Source organism: Lonchura striata, chromosome 3 (assembly GCF_050655825.1).
Source record: "Lonchura striata isolate lonStrDom1 chromosome 3, ASM5065582v1, whole genome shotgun sequence".
Classification (NCBI taxonomy): Eukaryota; Metazoa; Chordata; class Aves; order Passeriformes; family Estrildidae; genus Lonchura; species Lonchura striata.
The window spans coordinates 36,009,202-36,035,736 of NC_140705.1; the positions used below are offsets into that span (position 1 = coordinate 36,009,202).

The window sequence follows — 26,535 nt, forward strand, 5'->3', positions numbered from 1 at the left end:
TAAAATCATATTCCAAATAAAAAAAAAAACCCAAATTTTTCTATCTTTTTGGCAGCAACAAGATAAAACTGCAGAGGAAACACTCCTAATTCTGTGGACTTCTATGGAATACTGCATGCTTTACAGAGAACCATTTTTAAACTGAATTCATAGCTATAATCATGAGAAAAAGCAAAATGGGACCTGATCCATCAGAAGAGCGTGAATTTACAAATTATAGCTCATTAACATTTTGTTCTTAGGGGCAGCAATTGTGACAGCACACAGAATCACTGCTTCAGTTTTTGCAGTGCTAATGCAGATTTTATAGTTATTCTCTTTCTGTTTACATCACCAGTTCTAAGGCTGGATTTTTTAAAAAGTATTTTATTTTTGCTCCTTAATATGTCTACAGAGATTAAATATGTCCACTGTATGCTGGCTTTTACTGTAATATAAATGCAAATATATAATATATTAATATTTATTTCTATTATTGGTGTCTAACATTCCCAGGCAGGACTGAGAGCTCTAATATTCCAGGACCTGTAGAAACACAGGACCTCTTGCCCTTAAGAGAAGCAAATATAATTGATAAAAGCTGCAACAAACAATGTCAAGACATAGAGAAAGGTAAGGAGGAAATCAAGGAAAAAAGAATTAAGCAATATGCTTTTTTTCTTTCCTAATTAATTCTCAAAGTAGTGGTTCAAAAGTGTCTTTTTATCAAAATGAGCTAAATTCACTACCTTTACCAAACATATAACTTAGGAATGAGCAGTTGGTGATTTTTTGCTAGCACCTTACATTTTCTAACTTGCAGTTTGTTCAGCAAATTCTCCCTAGCACCTCCTCCACCTTCTTTACAAGGTATCAGCTGTGTGGGTAGGACAGAACCTCCCATGGATTCTGTTACTGCTCTCATGAATTCAGAATTTTGTTATTGAATATGTTCAGATTATTGTTTAGGACACAAAGAAAGGCATCTTGAGCTTGGGACAGAAGATTCCAAGATGTCTAAGTACTCTAGGTTCCACCAAGTTCACTCCAAGTCCTGTGGTGTCCTGAAAATAATCTTGCTGCTGAGAATTATTAACTTTATCTTTAATGTAAAATCTTTCAGAATTCCTGCCAAAGGCAAGCACAAGAGTCCACAACTCTATGCCAGGTATCTTTTCATGCATCTCAGAGAACCCTGAAGATAAAAAAAAAAAAAAAAAAGCTGCATTTGACTCAGTACTGTGGAATGATGTGAAAATAGTGCAGAAAAAAAGGAAGGAGTAGAAAAGGACAGGTTCAGACTCCAAAAGGCAACACAATATGACTTTCCATGACTGGGAAGTGCACTGGCCCATACAGACTTTCCATAAGAAGACTGTACATTGTCATTGTACCAATAAACATTAAGGCAAAGTCCTAAAGTCTCACTATATTGAGAAATGTATTTTGAAATATTATCTCTCCATCAACCCTATTTTTTAAAGTTTTGTGCTAAAGCTGTGTCCATGTGTTGACTTCCGCATGCCACACAAGTATAGGTGGTTACCACAAAACACAGAATAATAAAAACAAAGAGAAGGATTTCTTTACACAGTTTCTCAACAGCCTAATACTAGCAATTCCAATGATGTCCAGTACAGTTTCTACGAGTAGCAAGAGGATATGAAAATCCTGCTGTAACATCCCACAACACTCTATAAAATGTAAGAGACACCCACCAGTTCTCTTGGAAGACTGTTAATAATAATAAGTATATATAATTAATGTTGATTACTTTGTCCTAAAGATGCAGTTTGAACTTCAATAGAGGCAGATTATACAGCTTTATCCTCATCCTGTGTGTTTTAATTTAGAGTGACTGTGTTTAATGAAATGTAGAGACTCAGATTACCTCGATTTATCTTCTTCCTTCACAATCACCAAATCATGTAATTATCACATTCATTCTCAACACTGTCAAGGTATTTTTTCCTAGTGGAGGTTGGATCCAGATCTGTAGCTCTGAAAGCATCCTTCAGCTTTCAGAACAAAATTATTTCTTTCTAGGATAACCCATTTGCTGTTCTATCATTACTTTCCTAGCTAAAAATAATCTTCTCCCGTTTTTCTTCCCCTCACTGTCCATGTTAACTCTGGTAATAAGAAGATGAAACAATCCTTCTCTGACATTATCTTGCTAAACTAACAAAGGTTACAGTTATTTGTCTTTAATTTGACAGGCCTCTGTTCAACCCAGTGATGTCTCTTTCAGTTTGAAATTACTTGCCTTCAATGTGAGCAACCAGAACCAAACACTTAGATATAAATCTGCACTTCTGTTTTCTCAGGAACATCTCACTTCAGAGATTCTAGGGCTGTACCATCTTCAAGCTGAAGACATTATTTCCCTAGGTCATATTCTATGGCATTTCACATCACATAAAACACAGTAACAACACAAAACAGTAAGAAGGGGAGATAGGCTAGAAAAACAAAATTCAGGTCGTGACTTGACCATGATAAATGAGTTCTTTTGCTCTACTATTTGCTCTGGTAGTGAACATAAAAAAAATCTCTGTGATATGTATGAAAGAAAAGCATCAAATAATTAAGATACCAACATACTCTTAGTGGTTGTCAAAAGGCTCAAAGGGAAAACTTTTAAACATTTTCTGCTAAAAAAACTTTACAGACCACACTGCTACTGTGGAGCTCTGTCTGGACAGCAACTGATTGCATGTTGAAAATTGGACCAATTCTCTCTCTACATTTGGAGTGGTCTGAAGACCTGTATCCTAAACAAAGGCATCCCAAGCTTTGGGATCACTCGTAGTAGAAGTCATTATCACTCAGGGAAGAAAAACATGCCAGCTTCAGTTGAGAAATCAGCAGCTTATCCTGCCTTATAAAATAACCTCTTAAGAGCAGCAAGACCATAAATTCATTCTTGTTCCCCCTTCTTCAGCAAAGATTGTTTGGTAAATTGTGGCAAATCATTTCAGTAATCAGCTACAGAGGTTTGACATTGCTGAAGGATTCATGAATTATGTCTGACCTAGTCTTCAGACACCAGTTCAGCCCAGCTGTTTGGACAAAGGTAAAGCAGCTATGTTCATGAGGTTTCAGCTCATGAGGTTTCAGCTCTTGGGAACATTACAGTAAATTACCTGAGGTGCTGAGCCATTGCCTGCAGATCTTAAAGTAAAGGTGGATGGATTTGAATCTGGAGAGTCTACAGGTTCTGATTTGATATGATCAAAGAAATTATTTTGTGGTGATTACCTGCTGCAAGGTCTCTCTCTGGAAGAACTTTACTAAGCTTTATCATGTTTTAAGTTAAAAGTGTATTTGCCAAAGGAAAATGTGGCAGGGGGACAAATAATAGCTTAGAACCAAACTACATTCCTGGAGTGTAGGTGGTCAGCTAAGCTGTCTCAGCAATCAGCAACACTGTTCTCAAGTTTAATAAAATCACAGAATAGGCCTATTGATGTGCAGGTCAGAGAAGAGATCTTGATTCCTTGATAGTCCTTGACAGCAAGACTGTTGTAACTACAGCAGCAAATTCTCCAGAAGCAAACTTAAAACTCAGAATCTTTCCACAGGGATTCTATCTAAAAAACCAAAATACTAACAACACATTATTATTTTCAAAATATTCTTTTCAATGTAACTGTCCTCATATTCTATCAAATCAAACAATTCTGTTTTGAACAAAGTTACTATGAAACTTTTAATAACTACTCTTAAAATACTAAAAATAAAAGAGTAGTAATTAATCTTTATCTAAATGGTAATTTAATGTGCTAAGAAAGCCAAAAAATGAAACTAGTCATTAGCACATAGTAAAGACTGCCAGAAGCTTCATTACTTATTAATAATGGAGAACACAGTGTACTGAGCCATTTCCCCTAACCCCAGAAGCTACTAGGAACTGAACCGCAAAAACTGACAATCCTAATAAATGGATTAAGCAGTATGATTTTCTTTATAGATATAATTACTGTATATAGTGTACCTAAGTTTTCATTGTAATCTACATTGATCAAATCTCAAGTTTAAAAACAATGTCATAAAAACCCAGTAACTTACCCTTCCATTGAGCAATTATTATGTATACTGGGAAAATTGATTTAGTTACTTCTAATAAAATTTCTATGATAAAGTTTTTGCTTTAATAGTATCCTTGTTAGCAAAAAAACAAAACAAAACAAAACAAAAAAAAAACCACAAACAAACAACAATATTTAGGAAAAAAAGATAAAAGAAAGCTTGCCAGTTAATTCCAGCTAATGACAACACTTTATCTTCTTGATCAAGATTATCACTTATAGGAACCTTTTTCATTTCATCACATTTCCAAGAGGTGTTTAACAAATCAGAAAACCACTGGTCCTAAACCATTTAAGATCCAAGGAAAGCTGCAAATCATTGCATTGCTCCAGAGGTCATTGAAAGAAAGCAGAAGTGACAGTAACCACTACTATTACTACTAACATAGCTTAAATGGGAAAAGATACTAAAAGCAAACATCTATGGTGTTCTACAATACCATTGAGTGGACATTAGAATTAAACAGTAATTTAGAATAATTTTATTTAGAAACAAAATATTTTTTTTTTTAAATAACTAGCCTCTATTAAATTCTTCAATATAACCTTAAAGAACAATCCCCTGGGAAAAAAAAGAGAAACACCATAGCAGAATTTTGAAAGAATTGTCTCATAAGCTAACTGAAACAGCCATCATTTATAAGTCACTGAACTTACTGAAACTCACTAAATATTAACTATAACAAGAACAATCACAAATACTGTGCAAAAATTTAAATATTCTATCATAAACATTGTTCAAAATAGCAACCCAAAAAATCTTGCAATACCTATGAACTAGCAGATTATTAGAAGAGTTAAGTTCCCTCTAGCCAGGAAAACTCTTTTTTCCCATTTCTGCTATCCATCTGCTACCAGATGCAAGATTCAAAAGATTCAGGAGTGAGTGATTCACATTTCTCTTGCATAATGAAGTATCCAACAGCTATGAAGCACAACCACTGATACCACTGAAAGCAAGTTGAGGTGGAAAACCAGGTAATTTCAGTTAATCTTATCAGTTCAGCTATGTCTCAGAAACATCATAAATATTGATATATATTAATGAATTATTGATATAAGAAAGAAAGACATAGAAAAATCATCCTAGAGGAGATATTACTATTTCAAACTCTTTTCTCAGAATTGCCATCTACAGTTCTTCATCATCAAAGACACTGTTGCAATTATATCCTGCATAGTTTAGGAAAGTAAAACATGTTTGCTTTTGGGAAGGGATACTTTGATAAGGAGTTTTCCTTTTTGCTGTTCTGTAAATGCATATAAACTGAAACATGGATATATAAGTTTATATGCTACTATGAATATTTCAAAGACCTGGTAACATTCCTACTTGTCCAACTGAAAGTGCACTAAAATGCACTGGAAGACTGCTGTCTAATAATGGTCCACTTTGAGTAATAAATCTACACTGGCAGAGGACTGTAGTGGTTTGGGGCATTTCTTAATGCATACATTTGGCAAAAAATGCTGTATCTTAATAGAATACGTAATACTTGAGATGTTTGCAAATGAACATGGGTGGGTAATTTATATAACAAGAGGGACCAATCTATCACACAGTGTGTAAAAGCATATTTGAACTAAAAGGTTATAAAGATTGCCTTATATAAATTCAAGGACCATATGTAGTTCCCTGGTCTTTTAACTGATGGGATCATTAGCAAAAGCGTATTAAACACCTGAAGAAGTGCTGAGGGAAGAATGAAAGAAACCTGTGTCAACAGTTAAGAAAGACCACTGTACATCTCCAGAGTACATAAACTTCTTTTTGCACCACCAACTCTATTACTTCTTTTTTCTTTTTTTTTTTTTGGTGTTGAAGATCTCTATAAAGTTGTGACACCATCACTCCATACCAGTTCCTCCTGTTGCCATGCAGCAAAAATCAATCTAGAATCTCAAGCAATCAGAGAGGAGCTTCAATTTCAAAAGCTTTTTGTCTTTGTTAACTACATGCCATTTCCTAGTTGAAGGTAATAATAATCCACACCAATCAGCTCACCACTGCAGCATTGTTTTTAGCACCAGAAACAAAGTGAAGCAAGGCAAAGCAACAGTGTGCAAACATACACCTATATATATCCCTATAGCTCCAAAAAGCAGCTATATTTTACAGAGTGCATCTTGTGGAATTTGCTTATTCAAACTTATCATTGTAATCTCTAGTAATTAAGTGGAAAATAGGCTTTGTTTTAAAAAGGCAGCAACTGGAATTTATTTTGATTATCCACTTAACCTATCCTGTGGCAAATGCAACATTTAGGATGAGACTAGACCAGTGATATATTACCAGAAAATCCAGTATTAACTTACTCAAATTAACTGTACATCAGGTATTTACCAAGCATGGTACCATGTATAAAGAGCTGCAGACACAACAGAAAATGCTATTGTGCCCATATCTTCAACACTATGCCATCTCCTACTCTAAAAAAACCAACAATAGAAATACAGAAGGATATTGATCTGAGATACCGGTGGGATTTCAGGAGCAATTAAATAGATTAAGTTTCTGTGGTCTGGAGGATACAAGATGTGGTAATGTCGAGGGGAAGATAAAAATCAGGAATAGAGAATGGCTGCTTATCACTTCTCTTGACATAAGGGCTAGGTTGAACCAAAAAGATTAATTTTGCAATAAATTTAAAACATATAAAATAATACCTTAACTCACAATGATAGTATGGCTTTTTATGTTGAAAATATAGTGGAAAATCCCTCAAGTACACTGAGATAGGGAAGTCCAACTGAATCTATTTAGCAGTAGGATGCAGATACCACTTCCAGCAGAGAAGACACTGCGTGCAAATTGCAGGAAGCTGACTACATGTTTGTATTTATTCTGTTAGTGCCTTCTTTCCCTAAGCATTTGCAAGTGGACTGCTACTCCATCCTGCAGCTGGATCCTGCACAGCATCTCTGCAGCTGTCCTGTGAGCAGAAGGGTCTCTCCTTGGCCCGAAGTATTAGGAGGGGTACCATTGATGACTGCAAGCAGCAGAAAACCAGTGGGGTGTCCACCTCTTCTCTCTCACTTCCAACCCAGGGGACTTAAACTCTTCCCAGCCATGGGGAAAACCTCCCATTTTGCTACTTAATATTCTCATAAGTGGATGGAGCAGGCAGAAACAGAGCCTCATTTAGAACAGGAGAACAATTAACTTTTATAAAGTTTTTAAAGAAACACTGGTCTGAAGAGGGATTAACAAAACTATACAAGGTTATTTTTTAAGAAACTTCTAGCAACCTTTTTCATGCAAGTAACATTTTAATTGTTTGGTTATTAGCCAAACTGAATAATACACATGTAGGAACTGGAGAGATGAGTGAAAGGGAAATAGGAAGATGAAAAGCAGGCATTTCTTATTTTAAAATAATTTTAATACAGTACCAAGGTTTAAGTTATAAAACGTATTTGCTAGATACAGTTGGGAATACTGTTTAGCAACATAATTAGGGATGGAAAAAGAATAATCTGAGTATTAGAAATTTATTTTCATTTTGATGTAAAACAAAACCAAGGTTTTTAAAATTCTGAAGCACAAGCATATGCACATTGTGGAGGGAACAATGCATCCAAGAGTGCAGAATATGTAATAATTACAGGTATCATCTAAGACATCTTAGATGACATCATTTTCAGCATTCTAAAACAGATACCACATTTCCACATTGCAGTGTAATGGCTGACATGCTAATGCCTCCCTCTCTTTGCTCTAATGAAAATATCAATGACACTCACCACAATCAGTCCATATATACTTGTAAAACATTTTTGTTTGCAAGTGACATGGCAATAACTAATTAGCAATTGGCAATTAGAAACACGAAGCTATTGTAGTTTCAATGAAGAAAAAGAAACAATAAGACATAAAAGACAAATTATTTTCTAGCAATTGTATGAGTCTTTAATAATAAATCTAATAATACTGGGAAAACAATCTGTGTTTTTTACTGCAGTGTCTTCCCTGCCAAGGATCACTTAAAGAACTACATGGCTTCAAAAGTAGCTTTGCTTTGAAATGTCTTTGACAAAAAAACCTTCTGGTAACTAAACCAGAGTCAAAATTAATCTAAAGATGATTGGAAACACTAAACTTCTTTGACAAGTTAAGAGCACAGATTAAACCAAAAGCAAACCCAGAATATGGTAAACAACCAAGGCAGCACTGTTTACCATTGTTTTTCCTGAACCTATATTGATAACTTGAAGTCCTGAAGTTTTCTAAATCATAAAGAAGTGAAATAATTGAAATAGCAGCTTATTAATCATACCTTAATTTGTGCAAAAGGTCTGTCAAAGTTTCCAACATAAAGAAGACCAACATTCTGGGTGAGTAGCCTAAAAAATGAAAAGAATCTTTTAAGATATCAATTTACATCCATAAGTTTTTTCTGCATCTGCAGTAATTGTTACCAAACCCTAGCACAGCATCAATCTTCATCACAATAGCAAGAACTACCCTTGTAAATCTGATTACACAATTCTGTGTGAGATACTATAAAAAAGGAAAATGTGCATTAAAGATGGATGCACACCAGCAATTTGTCTTTATGGTGCAAGCAGCTCTTCAACAAAATCATTTCATAGGCTTCTTTGTAATGGATGCCACTGAGTAACTTGGAAGAATGGCAGGTATGTGCCTTTTCTATTTATTAGAGACCATTAGATACAAAGAGAAAGCAAGAGAATAGAATTGAAAACACACACATGCAGAGCAGTAAGCCCAACAGTTAAAATGGATCAGGGCACATAAAAGTATTCACAGCAATACAAAAATGACATCACTACAAGCAGAGAAATACCAGAGAATCTTTGTAATATGGTCTAATGGTTTGCTAAATAAAAAGAGCCCCAGATACAGCTTGTGCTTGCTGTTCTCTTCAAATCTTAATAAAGCTGTTGCATACACCACCAAGATCCAGAGGGACAGTGGGTAAATTGTCTCAAATGCCTGTTCATACTTCTGGAAGAGTTTGATTTCTGCAGATACTGTGCAAGTCAATGTTATCAGTACAGAACCTCCAACATCCAAAGGAGCATTAGGGCACTGCTGTTACAAACAGGCTGACAAGAACATCACTGGCCAGCAAAAAGGGCAGGAGAGTAGTGTTCTGCTCTGACTGCATAATTACAACGTTCCTCTTGCTAAGCAAAGGCCCAGCAATCATCCCTCCATTTTAGAGCCTCATAAGCATAGCACTGAAATATGGGTTCTTCATAATAATGAGAACTTTTTTGATTACAAACCTCAGAAAGAGTTTCTGTTTTGATTGAAAGGGACATTGGAAATCCATCATAATCCTCAGCAGCTCCAAGTTTTCATTAAGTGTTTGCTACTTTATATTTTCTTTCAATTTTACATCCCATTCCCCCTAGCAATAAAGCCTCATATATGAATTAAATAAAATAGCCAGAAATAAGTACAAATGTAGGTATGACTCAGCTTAAGCAATGACACGTGGTGTCTCTTTCTTACATTATAAAGCATACATTAAAAAAATATAAATATACACACACTCATAATTCATACTGCGATTTTTTTTTTATAATAACTAAGCCACCTGTCATTTTCAACTAATTTCTCACCATTGCCAGGCTTGTTTTCATAAACAAAAGAAAATAGAAACTTAGATGGCAGTAAATAATTTTGAGCCCACTGAATGTACATACCTTAGTATGATCTTGATTCTTCCCAGTCTGACAACAATATGATGTATATGACTTTAAACTGGTTCACCAACAGTGGGAATTGGTAGAACTCAGCAAAATTACAAAGTCAAAACATTCACACAGTTAAGTAAGAAAGGGTTTTGAACGATCACTCTTCAAAAACCATTCAGTAATTAGATATGGTATATAAAAATTGCCAGTGCACTGACAGAAATACCCAAAAAAGAGTAAAGACCAGAAAGGATCAGATCACATCAACCATAGTATGGACAGGCCTGTGGATTCCTCTCTTTCGATAGGGAAAGTGTGCCAGTTTCCATCAGGAAGACTTGTACTGTTAGGCAATGGTTTAGCAATGGTATATGTAAGTCAGGATAAGCATACTGAGCTCATTTTCAGTTGCAGTAAGTCAAATTTATTCAGAATTCAGGTGCCTGGAACTGGAAAATCCAGCATTTTGATCCTTCTCCTAGAGCTATAAAGCTAAATCAGAAAATATTTTACGGTTTTCTAAATGGAAAGAAACATAAGGGAAGTAATTAGCAAAGAAGGTTTAAAGAAGCTAGAAAAAGAATTCAAGGTAGGACATCATATTTCAGAGAGAGGCACCTTAAAGCAATAAAGTATTCTTACAATGAACTGCACATAATTATAAGACAGAAAAGAAAAAACAGTCCACTAGCTGTATTTCTAGTAAGGGACCTTAAAAAGAGAAGATATTCAGTGTGGTAATTCCCACATGGTTATATCCATTTTCTTTACCAGATAAAAATATAGGACTATCAAAAATTGAAGTCTTTAGGATTGCTTTCGTTAGAAGTAACAAACATCCAGGGAACCTTAAGACTGGTCTTTCCAGGAGACTGCCCATTTGTCTACACAGTTTTAAGATGCTATCACTGATATACACGCCAAATGAACTGCAAGACTTGGCTACCTTAACAAGATTGATATTGAGACAGTACAAGTACAAGCTGATTACTATTCATTCCTTTTTCATTGCTTCTGCTAAAAAGTACTTTTCTTACAACTTTCTATTTGTACATAGCACTTCAAAAAGCAATGTTAATGCAATGTTAGGAAAATGTTTAGGGAACAGAGTTACTTGTGTTCTCCCTGCCTTAAACAAGAGTTTGCATTCTATATTTCTCTAGTTTACACATTCCTATTGAGTTCTGCAGTTCAAAATTATACCACCAGGACATAGTCAGTTTCTATTTAAGAACTCAAGAAGGGTAAAATGAGCATTCCAATATGATCATAATTTAATATTCTGAAATATCTGTGGTTTATGGCCCTATATGGTCTGAACAATTAAAAAATACCCAATCTCATCACTAGTCTAAATTCTTTTACTCTGGGATTTTCTTGCAAGCATAATCTCTGTATTTCAGAGGCTGAGCTGACACAGAAGAGCCTGGAGAGGTAAGCAGGCTGTGACATGAGTCATCACTGAGGCTCTGAATAAGCCAGGCTAGAGCAAGAGTGTTACCATCTCCTCCAGCAGTCACCAGTGGCAGTACCAAAAAGTCATGTGCCATCGAGGAGAGGGGCAAGAGAGAGGAGTATGTGCCAAACTCCATCTCATCCAGAGAAACTCAGCACAACTGACCTCTAAATGACATTTAGATGTACCTCCCACCAGTCAGAAAGTTCAAACTATGCATAGCTGGTTTTGGAGTTCTTTACCACAATACCAGGGTGTACTTTTAAGTACCTAACATTAACTTTCTATTATAAACATCAATGTGTCTAAATTGATACAGATATTCTCTCCTAATACTCTCAGCTAATTACCCTTTGCTTTTATAGGCTTCTCAATAGTAATCAGGGTTGGCATGTAAGCACTTATATGCCAAAGCTGTCTTTTAAATGTCATTCTATTTCTTACTTAGTTTAACAATTGCACAGTTCTGCTCTTAAAACACCATCAGCAGTAATCAACACCAAACCATGATAAAAGTTGGACATCACTTGTAATTGCTCAAAATTGATACCAGGCTATGAAACAGTGATGACAATTTCACAGCACAATTATTACCTTTGAATTTCACTTCAAATAACTACCTTAAAATTATGAGAAACAATCATCAGAAATACAAATGCTTACTGGCACTTCAAAACATATTCATTTTTATTTAAGCATATGTAGCAATATACAAAGCTGCCTAGCTTAACAGACTGTCATATATTTTATTTGTAGTCTCTTCCATTCAATACATTATCTATGTAATTCCCGTTTTTTCCCTGTACATTGAAGGAAAGGAACATGACTCCAAGAAACAGTAGTTCTTTAAGATGTGCTGTCCATATGTTACATGACACTCCATGCTTTCCCCTCCTATATATCCAAGTGAGCAGACCTCTAGCCCAATATACCTGTTAGGGCTGCAGAGTTGTATTTCAATGCAAACTACATAAAAACCCCAAAAGTGTCAGGACAAACCATTTCAGAGTTTTGACAATATAATACCAAGGTCTTAGAGGCCCTTCCAGTACCACAAAAATGCTGCTAGATAGTTATTACTAAATTTCCCTAGATTTGGTCTTTTATGGGATATAAATGCACACAATGTCTTCAAAATCCAGGGTACAGGAGCCAGGTACTGCTGTTTGTGGGGGAAGTTGACCACAGGAGTAGGCATGGTCAGGCCATGTATTCCAAAAAGTGTGGTGGCAACAGTTGAATATGTTGGTTAATGCAAATAAACACGAGACAGGCCTAAGAACTTGGCTAAAAAGAAATCTGGAGTAGGGCACTGTTGGGATGGCAGGGGATGTAGAACACAAGGGATGAGGAAGGTATAAAGGAGTGAAAAAGCAACCCTCTGGGCTGGAAAGCACTGGGTAGAGCTCTGGGCTGAAGACCAAATGATTAGAGAATGGGAGCAACATAAACTGATTTACCAGAGTTCATCTCCCTGAGCATAGCTGACCTTGTTTGGGGGCTGTGGCATTGCCAGTACCATTGCCTCCTTCCTATTGCCTTTGGCCATGGGAAGCAGTGACTCTTGGCTGTGGACTTTATGAAGGCAGCACGTTTCAAGGAAGCTTGATCATTTCCTCTTCTCCACATACAGTCTTCCTGCTAACTTATTAATACGTGTTAAGATGAAGGTGAATCACCCTTTCAGTACCTAAAAGAGGAGGACAATAACAGAGCTAGAGAGGAACTTTTTACAAGGATCTGTCATGGCAGGACATGGGGAAATGGCTTTAAACTGGAACAGGTTTAGATTCAGAATCTAAATCAGGTTTAGATTTAGATGGCAGGTTTAGATTAATTATTAGGAAGAAATTCTTTCCTGTGGGGATGGTGAGACACTGGAACAGGTTGCTCAGAGAAGCAATCCATCTCTGCAAGTGTTCAAGACTAGGGTGGATAGGATTTTGAGCCACCTGGTCTAGTGAGTAGTATCCATACCCATGGCAGGTGGTGAGAACTTGATGATCTTGAAGGTTCCTTTCAACCCAAATCATTCTGTGATTTCAAGATAATACTGACAAAAATTCAGGCACTGCTCACCAAGCCACCAATGCTCCAGCCATTAAGTAGTATTTTGTGAAGATAGAAAAGTAAGCGTCAAAGAGTTCCTTCATATCTTTTTGGGAGGTGTACCTTGAGGACACCACTACAGCCTGATCTGTACCCAAATGCCCACCCCTTCAGACTCAAAAGCTGTCTTGAAAATCCACTCAGGTTATCAAACAGGACCACCCAAACTAGAGCTGAACACATTAACTTCTGAGTGGTTCATACACAAAGCAGTTGTGAGTTTTCCTCTAGACTACCTAGTGCTGCTGTGCAGATTATGGAAGGAGACTTCCATAAAGGAGCAGAGCATAAGGAGCACATGCTTCCATAAAGGGGCAGAGAAATAAAGGTGCAGGGAGGAGCCAGGAGCCGCTGCCTCTCACAGGAGCAAGTTACTGCGGATTAGCTGAACGCAGTAATTTGCTCCTGTGCGAGGCAGCAGCTCCTGCGCTTGCTCTGGTGGGTATGAGACTGGTGACACATTGTGCAGGGACACAGCCCTGCAGCTCTAGCCAAGAGCACAGGGGTCAGATAGGCTTGGAAAGCAGGGAGTATGGAGTGAAAAACCCAGTGTGTGCAGTAGGAGGGTTGAAAAGGGGTAACGGGCACTGGAAAGGTGAATGCGTAGAAGGAAAATGATGACCAACGAACAAGCTTATGGCTTGGGGTGTCTGGTTTCTCAGGAAGAAAGCTGCCCTGCAACAGGCAGTGGTGGGCACAGAGCTGCCCACAGCAATGCTTCAGTTACTCACTAGCCTTAGGAAACAGAACATTCAACTTCTTCCTTACATTTCAACAAAAGTGCTCACAAAATCCCAGAACTGATGACAAATTATCAAATAATGTCTTGCAGTATTTTATTAGGCAATCCTAAAATTTAACTTGTCAAACATTATGCTTGAAGAGTAGTTCATTGCTCCACATAAGTCAAGTACTTTGATACTTTATTTCTAGTTTATTCTTGATGGTTGCCTGTTTCACCAGCCACTGGAGCACCTGACTCTAGATGAGTTTAATTCTAGATAAGCTTGTTTGCTTTTAGGAGCTTGGGTAAGTGCTATAGCCTGCCACCAAAGCTTTATTGGATGTAATAAAACTTCACTGTTGTATTTTATAAACACAAAGGTATTTGAGGGCATGCAGAATTGCATAAATTTTCAAAACTCATCTTGATACTGTGCATGTCTGTCTCTGCTTGTAATGACAACATGGATGGAATTGACTGGTTTCTGCCAAGGATAAGAGACAGCTTCTGCTGTGGTCTGTTCTCTTACCTGAAAGAACTCTCTCCAGATTAGACTGGTTTTTTTCTGGTTTATATGAACAGTGGATTGATACCTGAAACATCTTTGGTGTCTGCCTGGAGGGATCTTGCTCTATCAGAAATGATTAAATAGGAATTTGACTGATGAGATGATGAAATAAAGGGATTAAAATACACAGATTACTTCCACTTTACAGTCAGAAGCAGCAAAAAGTAGCTACACTGCCACTGGGAACTGATGTATCAACTTCATGCTTCGTATGCTGTGGGCAGATTTGCACTCTTCACAGAGATTGCTAGTGAAAAGATTTCACTAGCAGATTAGAAGATTTGTGCCAAGATTGGAATAGCTGTGAAGCAAAATGTAAAGAAAAAAAAAAATCCTGACACCTAGCTGGGTTATTGACCCTTCTGAACATCTGCATCTTTATTGCTAAGACCACCTCAGTGTACACATCCATGGTTAAGGCTGAAAATGCAACACCAACACACCCTGTTTTGAATATAAACTGGGGAGACAGAGTAAAATTTTAGGAAAATCTCTGTCACTACACTCACAGTCTAAACTCCTGTATTTAAAATAGCTATAAAATGGGGATTAATATTAGTTATGGATGTTTTATGTTTAATTTAAAAATTTATCTTTTGTGTGATAAGCATATAGAAATACTATACTGATATGCTCTGTATGTGCTTTTAACTGTCTCTGAAAATCACTCTGGATGCATTTGCACATTTTGGGCAGACATGACTGTTAAAAGTCATGAAAACAGATGAACAACAGCTCTGACAACAGAAGTAATAACTTTGTAAGTTAAGTACATGTATTTTCTAACACTGATTGAATGTTCTTCATGGGTAGCTTTGAGGATGAAGGTACCTTTCATACATAACATTGTAAATTTTGTATTGTATTGTACAAAGACATTATTCTACTATGTCATTAATACACATGACGACCTGAGCACAAATACAGCACTATGACACAGCAGAAAGGACACCATAATCATGTGATGAAGCTGATGTCTTTTACAAATATGATAAATATTCTGCCTTTATCCTGTGTTCACTTAAACTGGGAGGGGAAACTGCACTGTGCTGCAATATCATAACCAAAGAAAGAGAAGCAGCTTCTCAAATAGTTTCTTGAAGAATCACTTGAATTCTACTACAGTGACATTCCAATTGTATTTTACTTCTTGGTTATGATAAACATTTCCTATTGGTTTAAAACTCTAATATGTATTTTCTAGGAATATATAAAAAAGAAGAAAATCAGAAAAGAATAAACACAGAATTATGAAAAATGATGTTAGGGTCAAAAGAATTAACTTCTTGTATTTAATTTTTTAAAGATCATTATTTCATTAATGTAATTCACTGACTATTGTAAGAGTAACATAGTGAAAATACTACACTAGGTATTTAAAATAAATATTTTAAAAAATATTTAAAAATAAATATTTTAAAACAGCAATATTTTAAAATATATAAAAGGATCCAATACAAGTTCTGAAAAATACCAATAACAGAGCTTGCAAATTTAAACTGCCATGCATATATGGCCTGCAAACAACATGCATTTCATCTTTTTCTAGAAATATAGAGTCAAGAACTTGACAGTTCCCCAGAAGCTGTCCACGCAGAAAAAGGACAATGGAGCATACAGGCTTCACAGGCAAGACAGAAGAGCTGTCTCTTGCTTTCCATAGTGCATTTACCAACCACCTGTTTGGGCTAGAAAAATATTCTAACAGGAATTGTGACTCATCAGTCAAGCAAGAAAATATTTTTTGTGGACAAATACAAGCTATTCTAGTATAATCATCATTGTAAAGAGTAGGCAAATAGACTGTATATCTGATTTAGGACATTCTTCCTCAAATAAGACCACAAACTCAAGAAAGTTATGAGGGAACTGAAAGAGATAATATGCACTGCCACTTAAAAAGTAAAAATGCAAAAATCACTGATGAGAACATGAAGGAGGGAAAAGGCTGGGAAGGAATATATTAAAGTACAAAAAAAGAGACCACAAAGAGTTTTATAATGCTAAATTAATCTCTACAAGAAACAACCCTGCAGAAATGTAAGTAAACCTCCTTCATTATGAATTTGCAGAATTGTCCAAGCCAAGTTAACAGTGACTGCAATTAACATAAAAGTGTATTCTAAACAATATTCCCAGGGAAAAACGCAGTGGGTAGCACAAACTACAGACTTGAATGTAACACCCTCAGCCCTCCCACAACACAACTGCAATAGCATGTGCCATTTGTCATATTAATAAGCGTGGTGCTTTCAAGCACATGCAACTCAGGCAACAATATCAATGTTATGTGCTAATTGCCCTCCCAGCTCTTATGTGTGGTACTTGAAAGGCTTCACTGCACTACCTCACTCCCCACAGTAAATCACTACCTGTCACTGACCATTGATAATGGGAATCTTGGCAGTAACTGATCCCTGAAAGACATACTTCCACTGAACAATGTCACCACAGTTATATATCAAATGAAATAAAAATTACATTTAGAGGACTTGAAACTGCAAACTGAAGTGACCTCGTATCTGAGGTAATAGTGATTCTAGACAATCAAAAAGAATAAAGTGATGAATATGAAGGTTTACTTTCAATTAGTAGGGTTTAATTTGCATCTGGTTTTGAAAATGTGCTTGGCTGTGGCGGGATTTCTTTTTTTGGGGGGTGTGAGAGTGTTTGTACACAAACACTTTCCTACGGGCGGGGAGATTGTTTTCAAGGCATATTCTCACACTTGATAAATACAACGACAATATCAGATGTTTCCAAACAGCACTTCTTTTTGTTTGCTGCATTAATATCTAGTGCTGATAATATTTTAATGTTTGTCAAAAGCATGTTTGGCTTTGTTTTACAGGTAAATAACATAAAGAAGCATTTTGACTACATTTACATATAACCTATCCATAAAAAATAGAAAGGAAAACTAAGTAGAAACAAAAAGTACCTATTAAATAATCATGCCCATTCCTCCACCAATGGAATATTACTCCCTGTAGTATAATGAGCAATTTGGCCAGGCTGGCCATAAATTATCTGGAAAATGAGGCTGCTTGCCTTTTCCTTTGGGAGGTTATTACGTAGTTCAAGAGATTTCACTATTAGAATCTATTTCTGATCATAAACATCAATTTTTCTTTCTGAATATCATCCCTTTCATCTCAGTGAAATATAGGACAGGAGTTAGGAACTATTCCCAATTTGCTGAAAGAGCTGCCTGACACTAGCTGCGATGCAATTCTGCCCAGATTTATCCATGTATCACAAAGCAAGAGCACTCACACAGCTCTGCAGTAGTCTTACTGGAACACCATAAATCCACATTCTTGTCTATGACCCCAGAGGGTCCTTGGCCATCTTTTGAAATATAACAGACACCACAATACAGCAGCTTCAACTACCAGAATTAACTGAAGAATTGATACCAGAATGTGAAGCTTTGTATCATGAGACTTCAATAAAATACGAAATCTCATTACAATTTTGAAGTCCACACAAAGTAATTTTCAGTGTTTCAAGAGCTATTTAAGAAAAACAGATTTCTAACAACAAGTAAGATATTGAAGAAATAAATGAGATCATGAAAAAGAATCTCAAGCATAGCCAAAGTAGGAAACTGGTAAAAAGAGAAATCATGTGGAAATACAGGAAACAACCAAAAAAGACAGGGAGACTGAAGAGGTTGAAAAGGTAGTGGATTTATTTGTACCCACCAAAAAAATAAAGGCATTTAGTCAGGCACACGGGGTTTTTCAGTCACCAAAATAAAATCCCTACAGAAAAGGGAGGTACTAAAAGGAAAGCTCTGGAGTTATATTGATAATTAAGGTGAACTAAATCACCAAATTCTGACATTTTTAAATATAGAGGGTCTGAACTGCTATTTTTAAAGAATCCAAGTCAATCCAACACACAGAAATAGGGTATTTTCTGCAAACTTCCCAGAGCCCTACCCTTTAGCACAGCATTGTTCAGCACGCTTACCTTGGCCACACATGGCAGTGCTACTTAGGAGGTTGCACATCCCCTGCACTCACACTGTGGCTGCATCTGCCTCTCTTTTGATCATTTTAATGAAAGAGTGCTTGAAAAGTAGTGGGGGACGGGAGAGGCAGCACACTGACATAATCGATTCAGACTGCCAAAAGGCATCTGTTACACTCTTATTCCATACTAATTTATATTTAAAACCCCATAAAAATAGGCAGTAAGTACTTTCATATGGAAGACACTTCTTACTGTTAAGGACCAAATCCTGCTTCAGATTGGAAAGGCAAATTAAATGGTCAGTTCCCATTTTGGCAAAGGCCAAGCAACTACTCCATTTATGTAACAGATTGTTTAATATATTTATTAGTAATCAGAAAGTCATGAACAGAGAAAGTCTGCTGATGAAGCAAGTTATGAAGCAATGGCCGGCAACTTTAGCCAGATGACAAAGTCCATCACTTTGAAAGGAAGCTGATGTTGTATTTAGTATCACTCATACCACCTCAGCATTACTTTCTGAAGTAAATGACGTGTGCTCTTTTGTGTATGAATGAGGGAAAGGTACTTACACCTTTTAACTAAGGGATGTATTGTAATGTGAATGAGCCTGTCAACTAGAATTCCGTTATTTCCTAACATTTAAAGGGCTATCTTCAAAGCTCACTGATTTTTTTTTTTTTCCATGTGAAGTTTTGTCATTCCTTTGTTCTTGGTCTTTCTAATGAAAAAAAAAAAAACAAAACCAAACAAAAACAATATACAAAAAAAAAAGGACCCACAAAAAAAAACCCCAACCCCCAGATTTTTGTCTCACACAACTATCAACTATTCTAAATCATAAGAGCAGAGCTGGAAATGTGAATACTCTGCAATTGTAACAGGTTGTTACTACTGAAAAACCATGACAAAGAACTGGCAAGGAAGTTATGATGGGGTGATTTCATCTGGCTATAATTGCCCCCATTCTGCCCTTCATTTGACAGCACAGATGCTCCAACAGATTCCTGTTTTTTCCAGAGCCCTGCATGCCACACTAATGGTAGCAAGACCTCACTGGTACCCTGAGTAAAACAGTTGGAAACAGTATCCTTTTCACAATGCAAGGCAAACCAAAGACTGATCAAGTGATCTGTATTTAATTCTTCTTACAAAAGAACAAGGAGTCATTGAATTAGTTGAAGTGAGTGAGAATTTAAATATGATTAATAGTTAAACACAAAACACATAATTAAACTGGAGCTCATAGACACTGCTCTGGTGTGCAAGAGAAACAGAGATTTGACATGCTTGTGCATAATAAAAACATCTAGAAGACTAAAATTTTCCCCTTAGAATAAAACAGAAGACACAAAATTCACCTGTCTACACTAACCAGAGATACAAACAGTATGAAAATTCCCATTTTCTCATTAAAGATCCTCCATGGGCAGAGCACCCTTAACCATATGTATGCACACAGCCAGACCACTCCAACTGATTTCTTTTCCTTCCTGTTTCTCCACATCACTTTAATCATTTATTAAAAATAAATACTTTATTAATTGATCATACACAACCAGAAAAATGATTGAAATTACAGTCTATAAACCTTTTAGGTATGGGTTCATGGGGGACTATGCAGATTGCAATCCTAAGGTGAAGCCTGTAATGAACAACGTATTGTTTGTTTGGAATATAGGTTATGGACCCAGCTGCCACTCTATCCAGACCCAAGTGCCACCAGCCAGAATGCCTGAACAGCCATCTGCTGCAAACAAACCTACTACCCAAAATAAGGTAGGAAGGCTGTCAGAGACCTCATGAACTCTACTCATTGCTTCAAGCTCATTACTGAAACCTTTACAGATGGTGCAAGATTTAGTTCCTCTGTCAATTATAAAATTAAATCCCTCAGCAGTCATACACAAACTTGTAAATTAAATTTCTTTTCTAGAAATTCTTACGGTAGTAGGAGACATAAATGTAGTATTCCACATTCTGAAATATTAAGAAATGTAGGCTTCCTGTGTGTGACAAAATAAAGGACTATCTTGTAGTATCAACTAACAACACTGTGATACTCATTATTGCATCCATAATCTACAAGGCATTTAAACTGCCCTGTGATCTGAGTGTGCTACTCTGCTCAAAAAAAAAAAAAAAAAAGTTAAAAAAAAAATTTTGAATTCTGACCCATAAATCTCCTTTCTCTATAAGGGAAAACAGGGTGCTCTGCTTCACTTCAGAAGTGCCACATCCCCTTCAGTAACCCCTTTATCCATTTCTCTATCTTTCCTTTATTTCTCACTTTAATGTTCAGCTGCCCCTTGGTTTTGTTTCCTATATATTCCTAAAGATGGCTATGTCCTCTCAATACATTGCACCCCTCTCTGACCTTTTACCCCAATTCCCAAATTTAGAGGGGAAGTGTACTTTTATCAGAGCCACCAGGACGGGAGTGGGAAACTGGGACAATGGCAGCTTGAACAATGCCAAGAAATGGAAGATAGACAGAAAAAGGAACAAAAAAAACCCTTCTGAGATGCCTCTGCTCCACACAAGCTCCAAGGTTCACAACTACTGTTCCAGTTTCATCTGGGCAGCCTTGATCTCCACTCCAGTTAAAACCTGAGGCAGCTACTAAACCCACACAGGGCACTAGCCAGGCACATGCCCCCTTCCCAGGCATTTGGCACATGGTCACATCTCAGTTCTCACCCTGAGAAGTCCAATGCAGCCAGACCCACCTCCCTGTGTGAGGAAGAGGACCAGGAAGCTCCATCTTAAGGAGCTGCTTCTAGAAATATTTTTGTCCAATAAAACCATATTGCAAGGTCTTCATATGCTATCAGTATTCTTCTTTTCCAATGCCAGCTTTTTAGATTTTATTTAAAATTATTATTCAGTTTTGTGACACACTCTCTAAAAATTCAAATAAGCTGAAGTCTGTGTGATAAGCAACTTGCAGAAATATATCTTTTCTATAAACCGCAGGGAAAAAAATTGAATTCTTTATTAAAATGTCTGTATTATTATTACAGAAAGAGAGCATATTTTCATTTACTGTACTGAATGATTGATTTTTATTATGTAGGGCACAAATGAAAGAGCAATTATGATTAAATGCAAATCACACAGGACAAAAATTGGTTATTTCCAGACCCCGGTTGATAACCACTGATTTAACTAGTATCAGGATGACCTCCTTTGTCTCTTCTTTCACATCTTTCTGAGAAGATTTATGTAATGTAAATTATTAAGTTTTTAATTAACAAATGTACAGTAAAGCAGGGGTGTTTTTTCCATTTTGCAGTCTGCCTCCAATACATATTTTTTTTACTCCAAGCAATTTTGCATGTCCTCTTGGGCTATAATTTGCCCTTGCTAAAAAAAGCTGGCTTAAAAAAATTAGTGCAACATGGTTCAGTATATTTTGGTTTTCCAAGCAGAAAATCCTCATGGTGGTTTTTAAGATACATGCATGGATAATAAGACTTATAAAGTAATATAGCTAACTGCAATTATGTACTAGTATTACAGGAAAAAAAAAATCACAATGTTCATTATAAAAATTGTGAACTTAATTCAGGTTTGATTTAAGGAGGACAGCCTCTACAAAAAAAAGTATGTTTTCTTAGGCTAAGCAATACAGCCAGAAAAAACAAGGATGGAGCATGCAAGTTAATCTCAAGTACAAAGAAAGACTTTGATGTCTAGAAATTTGGCTATTTTTTAATATATCTATGATAAGCATAACAAAACATAAGCAATTGCCTTTCCATACATACCAGCTACCATCTTCAGACCATCAAAGAGAGAAACTTATCAATCAGCATACAGGAATGAAATTTCAGCTATTTCATGGAAATTCTATGCATTTTAACCAGGACCTAAATCACTTTGGAGTAGTTATAGCAAAAAAAAGATAATCGCTTTTACTGGGAAACCAACCCTGAAGACTCATATGCAAATATGGGTGAGAGAAGTAAAGGAAAATGAGTAAAACTTCAGCAGGAACACAAAATTGAATCTATCTGGAAACAGTGACACAGTAATGAGAAGACACAGAAGAGAGAAAAGGACAGACTGGTAGAGCACATATTACTGTAATAGATGCTGGGAAACCACATTTTAACACGCCCTGCTGCCAAGTTTATATCAGCTAGGAAACCCAAGAGCTGAGTGTCTCATATCTTCTTTTACAACCTTGTTTCTTAAAATAAGTGCAATTTAGGAGTGGTTGAAGTTATTCTGTTTACTTAGCTAATACAGAGGTCTGTGCTCTGGTTCTGTGCTTGGTCCCAGTACAACCCCTGGGGTCAACTCTTTGTGGAATAATTCCATTTCTTTTGGACATTCCTCTGCTACATTTTACATGCACAGACTAGTGACAGTGGGATTACACTGACAGTTCCTGCAATTCTAGGTTTTTTTGTCTAAATATTTAATTCCAAATTCAGAATATTGCTTTAAATTTTCACACCTGACATTTACACTGGAAGAAGTCTCATCCATGATCGATCTAAAATGTATAGAAAAATAATAAATTCCAAGTTAATGTTATAGGCAAACACATTCCTGAAGCAGTAAGAGAATATCAATCGGATGACCACTAATACAAATATTGCAAAATCACGTTTCAGTTGTTCCTTCAGATAAATCTTTATCACTCCTTTTTTGAAGTTACATTCAACACTACCTTGTTATAATGGCAGAGAAAATTTATTATCAGAGAGCAAACAGGCATTTCATTCAGATATAAATCACTCAAAGCTAAGACAGAACATAATTACTGTATTTGACATTTGAAAACTAAGAGAAGGAAAATAAACTGTTTTCCTTAGGATCAGAATGCAAGAAGGGTTTTTAGAGAGGCTAGAGAATTCTTGTTCATTAAGTTGTTATGAAGATGACCACGCTAAAATAGTCTGAGGGAGGGGAGAGTGTGCAGTCTTGTATTTGTTGAGTGTTTGTGGGTCTGAAATAATTTTGCAACTCTCAACTTTCTCAAGTTTGCACACGGTACAAGCAGATTTTCTGCAACTGTCCCAATATCCCAGCCAGTTCTGTAAATCCAAGTCAGTCTGTCTGTACTGCAGTTGAAATGATGCTTATTCTCCTCACTATACATTCACTTTCACCACTTTCAATAAGTGGAGAAAATAAACCTCTGTCTAAGTTTATCAGTGGTCTTGCCTTATATAGGAAACTGGTTAGTATCTACAGAAACTTAGAGTTATGGGGATTGGGATGTTCTTACTGTTGGTTTTGTTTACTTATATCAAACTTAAGTAGAAAGCAACCACAGGTACCAACAAATAAATAACAGATTACCTAAAATGAGGGTAGAGAAGGAAGCTCACTAGAATTAGATTTCCTCCACCCTGCTTCTTCCAGCTACTCACCTTTCCCACTGCTAATATCATTCCCTAACTTCTGTATTTCTGACTTTTCAGGTCCCCTTATTAATTAAACTTGAGGATAAGGCTTTGTCAAAAGAAACCAAATAAAACTCCCACCAGCTTCTCCGTTGACAGAATTGCTGTTTTAAAGGTTCAGAAATCCATCTGATTTTTTCAAGTTAAAAAAAAAAAAAATAATGTGTGATTCTGGAGCTATTACATCATAGGAATTAACTTGGAATAATTACCAAAATTTTGCCCTTCTGTCAGAAACATCTATGCACTTTGTCTTGCAAGAAATTTATATGAAGTCAAGTTTAGTGAATGAAAGTAATAATTCAAATTGAGCAACAACAGAGATAGGCCTTCTTAACAAGAAGACATATCACTAAACAAGAGTACATAACTAGATCACACTGTTCAAATAACAACCTGTTAAAAAAAAAAACACGTAAGAGAAGCAAATGTGCAAAGTCTTAATCTATAGCATCTTTATGTTATACATTCCTAGACTGTTTAAAAATGTTTCTGCATTAAATTTTCATTTTAGAGAAGTTATCCGTTTCATAACTCAGCTTTCAGCAACAAATACTTTTGGACCAAATGCTGTACAAAATCCTCTGGGAAATGAATGACCCTCAGTCCCTCAGTCTGTACAGAGGAAAGTAGCAGAACAGACAGTGACATATAATTTCAGTATTAGTTCTTTTCTGCAGTCAATATGGATCATAGCTCTTCCTCAGGCTTGTCCAGTCAACTTGTCAAGTTTTTAAGTAATTGGTACAGGTTATATCATGCTTTAAATATGTGGTACCAATTTACTTTCATTCAAATGAAAGTGTTTACAAGTGTAAAACAATGGCCCCTCCTCTTACCACAGTCTGGACATAGGCATGCCTTTTGCCCATAGAGGCTCTAGCAAAACACAAAATTTGCCAGACAAATAACGTCAAAAAACTAAATCTCTGAAAAGGCAGGATATAATCTTCAGAAAACACATGGAAAATTCCTACATACTGCATGTATCTGAATATTACAGAAAAACAAATGGCATATGATACATGAAAAAAAATTGTGTAATAACTTCCTCTTGTTTTTAATATGACAGCAAAACTAAAGTAAACAACAGAGAAACTATCACCATGCAGAAACCATTAATCATATCTTATTAAATGGCTGAACAAAAGAGAAAAATGACCAGCTTTGAACATTTTGTTTTGGTGACATAATTCAAATACCTGAAGCTTAATACTTCTGCCGTTAAAGCAAGCTGTATTTTAGCTGGAAGAAAGCATTTGCATGCCAAACCATTCCCTCTCCAAACCAAAAAATTATTCCAGTTTATCATGATACAGAATTCACCTTCTGAAACACAATTTTCTTAACACACAAGTAATGTGTGAAGATTTTTTTAAAAGTGACATTGTGCAAAAACCAAGTGCAAACATCCTGCCCAGTGGTACTTGAGTAATTTCTGCTTCTCTTCTTGAATGAGACTAGAATGATCAACAGTAACTCCTGAGTGAGAACTGTGTTCAGATTATTTTAACTACAAATTAAGAAGTCAGAATGTTAATGATACTTAGTTGAGGAGAGTTAACCATGTCCAGAGGAAACATCCCCTTCTGAAAGGGAGATCATAGTTCAGATCCTTCATTAAGAGATATCCAATTCACTTCTGAAACTATCTGTCTTACTCTATGCCACAAATCCAGAGATCTCCTGAATATCCACTTTCAAGTAGAATTCTGTATTTCTGATAAAAAAAAAAGACTAAGATCCTGAGAATTTGTTATTTGATATATACCAAAGGAGTGAAGTGTTTTTATAAACATCTGTGTGAAATGATGGTTTTGACATTTTCCCATCGAGAAGGAAAAAAATAAAATAATCAAATTCAATATCCTGTTTCACTTTCTCAATCCAACCTTCTCTATCCTATACTTAGAGATATACACATTAATTTATAATCCACTGATAAATATTTGGCCACAGTGCAATCTTTTAGTAGTTTTTGAAGAAAAGACTTTAAATATGAAAATAGCCAAAGATTATAGCTTTGAAAATATTTAGTTGTTATAAGGGGGAAAAATGCCATCTGCTGGGTACAGCTGAGGACTGTCCTTTTCTTACTAATACACCATGCTGTCCTGGGAGTTTTCTCTCCATTTCATAGTTCATTTTTCCCATCTGGAAAACTGATACAGATACATCCACAGTTTTTGAGGGGATGTAATAGCAAACTCATTAAAACTCTGTAACAAAAACTTGTTACTATATACCCTCAGAGGCTGGAAGGCTGACAACAGAGAGCATGACTAGCAAAGGAAAAATATTGCTATTAATATTTAAAAAACATTAGAACTGTCTCTAACATCCCTCCCCCCACCCCCAAATACTTCACATACTCTTGTATTTCCACTTATATAAACTTCACTACTAGGTGATTTATAAGCCGTGGAACACTGGTTGGTGGAGTACAGGTGAAGAACCACTTAGCTACCTAGCTTAAAAGCACGAAAGCAAGGCATTGAAAATCTCCTTAATAAAGTATGAAAAAGAAGTGGAGAATGTCC

At 36.1% G+C, this 26,535-nt stretch overlaps 1 protein-coding gene across 6 annotated transcripts in view; it reads right to left on the reverse strand.

The window, feature by feature from the left end:
* The window catches only part of RNGTT (RNA guanylyltransferase and 5'-phosphatase), a 169,512-nt gene that overhangs the window by 25,234 nt on the left and 117,743 nt on the right, over positions 1-26,535 (reverse strand). For 2 of the 6 annotated variants that reach the window (XM_085576439.1, XM_021545647.3), the window contains one exon: positions 8,348-8,414. The exons of 2 other annotated variants lie outside the window; for them this stretch is intronic. In XM_085576439.1, the coding sequence (XP_085432565.1) occupies positions 8,348-8,414 (67 nt within the window). Of the gene's footprint in view, positions 1-102; positions 1,175-8,347; positions 8,415-12,682; positions 12,884-26,535 lie in introns of those variants that run through there. 2 more of the 6 variants (XR_002466815.4, XM_085576441.1) reach the window with 2 other exon arrangements.